The sequence below is a fragment of the Halichoerus grypus genome, chromosome 5 (genome assembly GCF_964656455.1).
Source record: "Halichoerus grypus chromosome 5, mHalGry1.hap1.1, whole genome shotgun sequence".
NCBI lineage: Eukaryota > Metazoa > Chordata > Mammalia > Carnivora > Phocidae > Halichoerus > Halichoerus grypus.
This window is the reverse complement of record NC_135716.1, coordinates 28,622,830-28,633,596: the sequence shown is the minus strand read 5'-3', so window position 1 is coordinate 28,633,596 and position 10,767 is coordinate 28,622,830. Positions and strand designations below refer to the sequence as shown.

General features: G+C 39.7%; 1 protein-coding gene across 1 annotated transcript in view; it reads left to right on the top strand.

The window, feature by feature from the left end:
* Positions 1–460: 460 nt before the first annotated feature.
* The window catches only part of PKHD1L1 (PKHD1 like 1), a 153,491-nt gene continuing 143,184 nt past the window's right edge, over positions 461–10,767 (top strand). Inside the window, exons 1-2 of the mRNA XM_078072084.1 lie at positions 461–745; positions 2,534–2,623. Of these exons, the coding sequence (XP_077928210.1) occupies positions 673–745; positions 2,534–2,623 (163 nt within the window). The 5' untranslated portion in view covers positions 461–672. The remainder of the gene's footprint in view (positions 746–2,533; positions 2,624–10,767) is intronic.

The following is a 10,767-nucleotide window of genomic DNA, read 5'->3' as shown; positions in this document are numbered from 1 at the left end:
ATAGCTTGGAACAACCGGGATAATAATAGTAATCGTAATTAGTAGTAATAGTAACAGTCCTTTGGGGATTATTGTGAGTTGAAGTCTCTAAAGCATTGGGCGTGGTGTTTGGGACAGGCAGAGAAATCAATACCTATAAGTATGATTGTCAATTAAGGGAACAGCACTAATTTATATGAATGTGAAGGGGGAAAATATGTGGGGTTTGTGTATTGGATGGACTTGCAGGTCCACCTGGGGACAGTTAATAGCCAAAGCATGCAGGCAAATGAAAGTATGTAGGCCTAGAATTTTTAAAAAAGGGAGGGGACGGGATTCACGGAAAACTTGCCCACTGATCCCTCTTACGAAAAGGAGTGGAGTCATTACACTTATGGGGACAGCCTTGAAACGTCAGCACCCAGGTTTGAGCGTGGAGGTCTCATGACCATCTGATGACCACAGACCGGTCGGGGCCGGTTCGGTTCTCCAGCGCTGGGGAGTGTATCTGCGTGCAAATCCCAGAGGTGCAGCGGGCCCGCCCGGGGCGGGGCGGGCGTCGGGTGGCGGAGTTCGCCCGCGCGCGTTGGAAGAGTCAGGCGCGCGTGCCAGCCGCGGTCGGCCAGCAGAGCCCGGCACTGGCGGAGGCTGCGAGCGAGCGGCGCGCGCACACTCTGCGCGACTGACGCGGCGATGGGACACCTGTGGCTCTTGGGAACCTGGGGCCTCTGGGGGCTGCTCCTGTGCGCCGCAGACCCCCGCGCAGGTAACTTATCCGGGGCGCCAGGGAGGCGAGCAGAAGTCTGTGCAGACGCAACCCCTGCTCCCGGGGCCGCGGGAGAGGAGGGACTGACTGCCTGGCACCAGCCCTGCGCCAAGGCTGCGGGTGCGGCTGCATGGCGATCCTGGGGACCTCTCTGGGACCCGGGACCTGCAAGGCAGGCGTAACAGACAGACAGACAGACAGAAGAGAAGAGGGATTGCTCTTAAGTCGTAAGAGTTACTGCTTGAATTATGGAACCTCACTGCCCCCACCCACAAGTGACTCAATTGAAAAAGACATTGAAACTTGGCTGGGGGTGGAGGTAGGGGACACAATCTGAGTCCGCTCTCTTCTCTTCTTGGGTGCCTTTCCCCCATCGAAGGGAGGACAGTGTCCCCCAGTAGGACAGGAATGGTGTCTGTGGCTGGTGTCAGTCCCTTTAAGGGGCAGCTGCCCTCTGCCTTCAAAGTAATACCCAGGAGAGGGTTAGAAGAGACTGATAAGATAGAAATTGGAGTTGTCCGTTGAGATAAGGGAGGATGAACCTGAGATAGGTGGAGAGCAGCACGGTCTTGGAGATAGGATCCAGAGTCCTCGCTGGAGTTTCCTGCTCTTGGCTGCTCGAAGTTATAAATGTCCCTGAAGCAGGATCAACCTTGGAACTCTTGGCAAAGTCAGACCCGTAGTACAGAGACATTTGAAGTCCATGCTAAGCTTTTTGGGGGCAGGAATGAACTATATGATTATAATTTTTAACCTTTTCTCATACATCTATTTCAAACAGTCATTTCTATAGCACTTCTTTTCGTGTCCACTTCAATTTTTCAATCTACTTTGAGAATTGTTACTGAATCTAATAATTACCAAATTTGTACAGCTGAAGCAGAAAATGAACCCTTTTAGCCACTGTGTATCTTTGAGTTGTCAGAGAAGCAGCTTGCTCACTCCTGTGTTTTGCATAGGCTCCTCCCTCTTTCTGGAACTCTTTCTCTCTCCCATAGTTGGTCCAATCCAGCTATTCATATTTGCCCTCCAAGATGAAGCAGGGACACCCCTTCTTTCAAGAAGCTAGTAGGACCCAAGCAGTGTGGATGAAATGCCCTTTCTTGGTCACCCATGACCTCTGTGCTCTCTTGTCACTCCATACTGTCTAATCTAAGCTTTTGGAAAGTTGAGACTGTTAACACATTTTTATATCCCCAGGACCCATACACCGTTCATTGAATGAATTAGTGACCATTAGAGTAAGAAGTTACTATCATCAGGAGGCTAAAAAGATCCCAGAAATTATCTTTCCTGAAGTCTTTACTCTGTCACAGAAAACAATTTCTTCTTAAAACACACCATTAGCTTTTGTACCTGGACTATTCTCTTCCTTTTCATTTATTCTTTGCATTTCTTATGTGCTTTTATAATGAATGACTTATTTCTCCAGCATTGTCTGCTGCTGTGTGGGCTGTTCACTGTAGTTATAGATCTGCAGTTAGTTGAGCAATACATGAAAATAAGGGTTTAATAAATGTTTTATAATATGACAGGTAAGAATGATGAAAATGATCATGGATTATTCCTGCCCTTTGTGGCATCTAAGGTAGTGCTTTGCTATGATTTATTTCCCTGTCAAGTCACTGGTTAGTAGTAGAACCACAAATAAAATACGATGTATTTACTTTCAGTCCTATAACCTTCATGATGTTTTTCTTACAACATGGTTAAGATGTGGTACCAAATTTGATGCTTGAATTGAAGTACTTGACGCTTTTACCTTTACTGTGTTTTAATATCTTTCAGATGGCTCTAAAATAATTCCCAAAGTCACAGAAATAATACCTAAATATGGCAGCATAAATGGAGCGACAAGGCTGACTATCAAAGGAGAAGGTACGGTTGCCTTTTTTTTTGGGGTCAACGTTGAGGTATCTTAAAGACTATTTCACATTTGGACATTTATGGTTTAAAAAAAAATCCACAAGAGTTATTTCTCCATTTGCCCAGAGTAGTAAAACTCTACCCCTTTGACAGCTAACAAAATCCCCAAGAGTCTCTACCATCTGAATTCTTATTATAATTACTTGCTTAATTTAACTCCCAAGATCTGGATTATAATGACTGAACTGAAAGAAATGTCTTTAACCCAACTTTGCAATTATTTGCTTTGTTCTTCATGGGTCTAATAACATTTAATTTATCTTTATATGAAATATAATATTTGGGGGGCCTTGGAGGTAGAATGTTTAATAAGAGGGAATGATGGAGAAATAGAATGTTAATGAAGGCAGAAAGGCAATTGAAAACAAAACTTTGGATCCCTTCTCCTGCCACACAGTCCTTATCAAATTCTTCATCAAAGCATGGGTTATGTATGACTCTTTCTCCTTGCCTGGTCTTGGGAGGAAACATAGCAGGCAAGCAGTGAATTTATTTAATGAGCAACTCTTCCTAAGATTAAATAGAAATATGTGGTTCTTTTAGCCCTAAGGTCTTTGCAATCTAAATAATAGTATTCACCTTATGAATTTTTGAAGGATAGGAAAGAAAAATATTTAAATACAAAAAGCTATTATTTAGTCTGTAAAATCAAAAGAGAAATGAGGTTTTCGGAGTTAGAATCGACAGAGCAAGATATTTAAGTATTCTGTCAGATATATTGAAATGTCTTTCAATACTTCCAAATAACATTTCTGCTGAATGCAATCTCTCAGTGATACACTTAAAATGGTTTATGCCTCTAAATTGTGAAGAATATATTTTGGATTAAAGTTTGGTTGTCTTTGTCATTGTTTAAACACCCAAAGGCAATGTATTTGTTAAAGACTATTTTAAAAGTGTCTTTATCCATAGTTTCCTTATATTGTGAATTGCTGTTAAGATAGTGTGCTTGAAAGCTATTAGGTTTTTAACAGAGATTTAAAAGCCTTGAGAAAAAGGCCCAGATTAAAAGAAAACAAAACAATACAACCACTCAGCTGTTTCTTTCTGCCTGGAGACCTAAACTCTTTCTGATCCAGGACCCATGGAGTTTAAGTACATAGACCCAGATGGCCCTTAGTTATAAATACAAAACAAAGCATTCTATTCTCAAGGCATTTTGGAAGAACATCTTTATGAATTTAGCTCTAACCTTTGCTCTTTCATGGACTTTCTGAGTCACAATATATCCTTGTCACTGGTGTCGTGGTGAATTTCTAGTGTTCCTATCTGTCTCAATTTCTGAATGCTCTTGACAGAGAATCATACAACAGTTAAATCCTATTGGAATGGCAGATACGTGCATATCCCCAACCTGATTTGTCTTCCCTCTTCTTGCCTTAACCACACATTGTAGGTGACTAAGAATGTGTTAGCATATGTCTTTCTCAGAGGCTGAGTCTAAATACTATTTTATATAGGTTTTCAGGGCCCATGATATTTACAGAATGTGTATAGAGCAATGTAATTAATTTACAAAACACACCAGACCTCCAAAGCTACATGAATGTGCTACTTGAACAAAATTTATTTGGAGGAACTACATTCACATAATACATCAGTGCTGTCTCGGACCCACACTTCATGTTTAGAATTGCATGCAGAGCTAATTTATTAATCACACAAGAAAATTTTCTAAATGGAATTGTAACTACCAGATGATTACTTAAATAGTGGTCCCATATGACTATAAAAAATGTTTTATTTTTGTAAAAGTCATGATGTAAAAATTAAATGTTCTAGAAATGTTTGACTTAGAAAGTGAGTTCTCTGAGATTCCACCCTCTGGAAAGATCTGTTAGTATTTTGGTGTATCCACGTGACTTTTGGCCTTTTCCAACATAACCATATTCACTTTTACAGGCAAAAATTTGCTACTGTGTCACTTTGTTTTAAAGGCTATGCGTCAGGAGCCAAAGCCATAATTTTACAATTACGATCCCCAAGTTAAAGTGTTTTGAGCACTTTATTTCCACGATCATGGAAATGATTGTGTCTCCATCTAAGAGGACTGATTTAATGAGGAGTGTTATCATTTTGATTATTAGTTCTGGAGTGTTTCTAACTTTATACCTGTATTTCTCAATTGTCTTTCTAATAGTTCCCTTTACTTAAAAAAAAATCAATAAGATGGAAGGAGTAGTATTTTATTTTTAGCTTTTTTTTTCTAGATATTTCCCTATTGCATATGTTTTTATCTAACTGAAGTGTTGAATGATACATTTTTTATAATGTTATGGAAAACACAGGGACTTTGGTCCAGTCTGACTGGTTTTCAGTTCCATCCTTGCCCTTCCCACTCTGTGACTGGGGCAGGTGACTCCCCCAAGCCTCGGCTTCCTCATCAGTAAAGAGGGATATTAATTCCTACCTGTTGGGGCTATTGTGACTATTGAAAAGGATGATGTATCTAAGGTACCCATAGATATTATCTGTTCCATAAATAAGAGCTACTTTATTTTTATCATTTTGTTTTATTTTTATCATTTTTTTGTATTTATGTTATAGGTTTGGTTTCATTCTTTAGGAATCATCCTTCATCACACTGTTCTTTTCTTTCTCATTGTTTTTAATGTTACAACTTTTTGAGTAGGTTTATACTCTCTCACCCCTGCATTTTTTTAACTAGAGAAATCCAAACAGCCTGCATGGTACATGGCAACTGCTGGCTTCAATGACACAGCATTTTCCATGATAGCAGCACAGGCTGCTATCAGAAGAACCAGGTTTGTGTGCCTGGCAAGTCTTGTCTCCAGTGTTTCTGCAAAAGAAAAAAATACATCAACATGCCAGGAATTTCCATCTGAAGCCTCAACCTTTTCTGTATCCAGGGTACACCCAACCCTTCCTGTAATCTTTGTACTTTGGAGTACTTCCAGAGGTGTCTTCTTTATACCCAATTTTTAATTTAGAATTATACTTTTTTATTGGAATTCTTTTTAGAGATGATTCCTTTGTATTGCTTTTTAACTCTTTGGAATTAGCTAAAAAATTAGAAATATCTCTATAGTTTTTTTAAGCAATATTTGTAATGAGAATATTTACAAATCTTAATGATTTGGCTCATGTTTTTACTTCTGGGAGATAGGTCTATATATATATGACATAAATATGATGTAAAAAATATATATGACATACATATATGACATTAAATATATGTATGTGACATTTAAGTATATATATGACATTAAAACAACTCCTAAGCAAAAAACAGTATCATCTTTTGTTGGTTTTGTTTTTTATAATTGTATTTGTCTCAGGAATGCTGAAGAACAGATCTGTGTTGCCGTACCAATTTTGTGACATGTGCCTAAGAGGGAAATAAATACATGTATCACATCCTGAGCCATCCCACAAGTAAAACTTTCCATACTTTAGTTAGTTGCCAACAGCCCTTCTGTGTATTTCAAACTCAACGTGAACACCAAAGATAAGCAGAAGTTGGCAAAAGGAAAGAGCAGGTTTACAAGTAATTTGCTTTTCTGTGTTTTCCTGTATCTTTTCAAAATTCCATTTTAGCAGTAACTGCTGTCCTAGAATCAAAACTTCAGATTCAATGCAAATATCTTTCACATGTTAAATTGATGCTTATATTTGTACTTTAGCCTATATTGGATGAGTTCTGTTTGGTTATGGTTTGAGCTTAGAGGAAGAAGTGGTGTTTATTAAAATCCCTACCTTTTGTTGAGTTTCTGCTTACTTTTTCTACCTATAAAGGATAGGAGAAGAGCTAAGAACATAGGGTCTGGAGGGAGTTACATATGGTAATGGCTAATAGCTTTATAATGTATGTTTTTAAATATTGTTTTTCTCCGAATTATCACAGGTACCAGGTTGACATCTACAACCTGGATTCGAATCCTAGCCACCCATTTATTTCTGTGTTATTTATCAAAAGGGATGTTAACACTGAACTTAAATTTCAGCATTTTTATGACCGATAATAAGAGCAAATATCAACCGAGCTCTTAACATATGAGCCAAGCACCATGTTATGCAATATAATAATCCTCATTTTGTCTTCCTAACAATCCAATAAGTAGGTGATTATAGTAATTTTCTTTTTTTTTTAAATATTTTATTTATTTATTTGAGAGAGGAGAGTGAAAGAGAGCACAAGCAGGGGGAGTGCCAGAGAGAGAAGCAGACTCCCTGCTGAGCAAGGACTCTATCCCAGGACCCTGGGATGACCTGAGCTGAAGGCAGACGCTCAACCTACTGAGCCACCCAGGTGCCCCTAGTCATTTTTCTGATGAGAAAACTAAGAATGAGAGAGTTCATATCTAAAATTTGAAGGCCCAAAGTCATACAATAAGGACATGCCAGAGTGGGATTCGAATCCAGGACGTTAGGGTTCCTTTAAAGAGCACCATCCCAAACAAGCAGCTTTACTAGAGCTAGAGTTTTAGGGGCTTTGGCATTTGATGAACATCTGGCACAGTGAAGTCCTTAAACTAGGACTTATGTTTTTAATGGACCTTTTTAGAATGCTGAAAATGTTCAATAATTAAAAAGCAATCACACCACAATTCAGCCACTTCAACTATTAAAGGTTATTTAATGTGAGCCCATAAGGTAGTAGTGATTTTTTTCTGAAACATACTGCAAAACTTCTTGACAATTGAAAGTCAATACCTAATATTTATTTATTTTTTCTAACATAAGCAATATATATACATAGAATTTAGAGTTAAAGCTACATCTTTCCTGGCTTACTAATTTTAAGTTTATTATTGTACTGTGGAACAATATGCACTGTAGATAATTAAGTTCTGAAATTCAAATAGCTTATAAATTTACATTAATGACATGGATGCAAAGGAAAAAGTTTTCGTAATTTCAAAATATTGTTAGTCATCAATTTGGCAATAGTGGTGTTTTAATGTTAAGCACTTGCGATATTTAGAGAAAAGTAACATTTAAAAACACACATACTTTTACAACTCAGAATTTAGGAATTTTAGATTTTGAAGTGATCAAGGCAAAAATTGTTTATTTACTAACTTAACTTTATTCCAGAAAATATTATAACATTGACAACTTCATAGATTTACTCTGCATATTAGAATATTATTATCTTTTAAACATTTTTATTAGGAGAATATTTAATTATAGGATTTACTCAATGGAACAGTATCCAATTAATCTTTTTTTTTTTTTTTAAAGATTTTATTTATTTGACACAGAGAGAGAGACATAGCAAGAGAGGGAACACAAGCAGGGGGAGTGAGAGAGGGAGAAGCAGGCCTCCCGCGGAGCAGGAGCCCAATGTGGGGGGCTCGATCCCAGGACCCTGGGATCATGACCTGAGCCGAAGGCAGACGCTTAACGACTGAGCCACCCAGGCACCCCAGTATCCAATTAATCTTAACCATAGGTTTTATTTCTTGGGTTTATTTTGAAATTGAATGTTGTTCCAGCAATATAAAATACTTTTATGTGGTATAAAATTACTTAATGGATATTTAACTACTTCCAAATCTAGTTTTGAATTTTCATGTATTCATAGTAAGATTAAAATAATCTTCATCAATCAAAAAATAATTTTTTTTCCTCTGTTTCACATCATCCATTTCTCTGGTTCTGTTGAATCGCACACACCCATTAGCATGCAAACATAAGGCTATTTCACCAACCTGAAAAAAGGCGAGAGCAAAATCATCAGGCTTCCTCTTGCTCCACACCCCCTTCTAACTACCACCCATGTCTCTGCTTCCCTTGATAATAAAACTCCCCCAGAAGGTACCAGTATTTGTTCTCTTCACTGATTATCCTCCAATCTTCTCTTGACCCCATGCCAATCACTGAAACAGCATCTTCTCTGCTGCCCCTTGTCTATACTCTCAGAACAGCAGCTAGTGAATCTTGGAAAGCGTAAGTCATATCATGCCATGTCTCCGTTGTGAAGCCTCCAGTGCTTCCTCACTCAGAAAAATAATCTGAATGCCTCAATTTCTGGTCTCATCTCCTACCACTCTCCTCACACATACTTCTTCAACCATGATTGCTAATTCTTGAATCCAGAAACATGCTCCCACCACAGGGCCCTGTGAACAGCATGTTCCCTCTATCTAAAATGCACTCGCCATAGGTATTCTCCTGGCTTACTCCTTCCAGAAGGTTTCCTTGACCATTTATGTCACATGCCTCCTATATTCCAGGAATAGGGTTCAGAGATGAGAAACAAGAAAGTCCTGGAAAGAGGCATGTGAAGGTGGTATGAACACAAAACATGCAGATCTATGTCTCAAGTTAATTCCTACAAGAGAGGATCCCCCACAGAGGAAACAGAAGAACCAGGTTGATTGAAGGACTCATCCAGGAGCTTCTCTCTTTGGCTCCCTCAATGCTTGTACAGTGGGCCCAGGAGCAGAGGGGCCACAGGGTGAAGGCTGTGCATGGGTTAACACAATGGACTTTCTTTCACCAAGGCTAAGCTACCCACTGCAGTTGCTGAATAGCTGGCCTGCCAGTAGCAGAGACCAACACTGAGCCCTCAATAGGGGCCATCCCTCAAGAAGTCCACACTTACTTAGGGACAAGTTGACTGCATGACTCCCCTTCTCTCACTGAAAGAACAGAGATACATTATTGCTGGAACAGATACTGACTCCAGATACAGCTTTTGCCTTCTCCATTCATAGTGCCTCTGCCAGGCCCATCTTCTGAGAGCTTCTAGAGTCTGAGTTACTGCCAGGAGACTCCATAAAATAGTGCCTCAGAACAAAGAACACATTTTATAGTGAAAAAGTTGTGATTATGGGCACATGACCGCAAAACCTGTGTCACTCTGAAACATGTGGGCTAGTAGAAAGAGGGAATGGTCTATAAAAGGCAAGCCTAAGATACCAGCTTGGGAACATCTTGTGGGATAGGATGCCGGCCTCCATCATATGCCATATGCCTTGATCCCATGGCAGATACATGCTATTCTTTGCCGATAGACAGAACACATGGAGCTGGAAGTGAATGGTTACTCTCAGTCATTATCACTCCCAGTGATCTGGAAACGGCATCTGTGCTTTCTGTCCTTGCAGTTTTAGATTCTGCTGGATTTGGGTCTGAGTTTCCAGTGAGAGAATGCTTTTGCCAGGGATCCCTATATGGGCTCCCACTGAACTGAAACTACCATCACTAACTGATCAGTTTGAATTCATCAAACATAATTAGTAGCCTACCAGAGATAATCAGTTCTGATGATCATGAAGAGGTAGGGTTGCTTTACCTAATGGAGATAGGGAAGAATATGTCTGGAATTCAGGCTATTCCTGGGGGTATCTCTTGGCTTCCATGTCCAGATGACTGTGAATAGGTAATTATAACAACCATAACCTAACAAGGGTAAAGCAGCTAAGGGCTCAGACCCTCAGGTTGAAGGCTGGTGTTGCTCCATCAGCTTAAGTGCTGGTTAAGGGTAAGGAAATCTACAATGGGTGGTAAAGAGGGGGTATGGTGAATATTCATTATAGCCAGTTGTATCTTGTTCCACTAACCCTCTTGTATTAAATCTTTAGCAGAGCTTTTGGCTGGTTACCACCTTGGAGACTTGATACTGGATTATATTTAAAATGTGGGGCATGAGCATGTCCATATGGTGTGAGAAGTCAACTGTAAGAGATGCCTTTTATATTCAGCTTCACAGTCTCTTGTTCTCACCTCTAATTCTAGCCACAGCCATGGCAGATAGTCCCCCATAGACTGTGACTCAGGCTATGCTTGCAGCTCTTGCCTTCTGTTCCCATAGCACGTCTTTGTCTACTCTCCCAGGGCTTCACCTATGCAGTGACATGGGACATTGGAACCCCTATGGCATATGGGCATATGTGCAGCCTGAAAGTGCAGGAGAAGCTATTTCACCTGGAGAACCCCCAACTAATGGGGACAGGATTTGATGAAGAAATGTTTGATTCTTTGATTCCGAGAGGCAGTCCATATTTTCCTTGGGAGTTTCCAGCAAGATTGTGCTCCAGCTGTGCTCACAGCCCAGGTTTTCTTTCCTCAGGTCTTATTCTCTTTTCTCCCAAAGGGGTCACTACTCAAATAAATCATACGCTTAC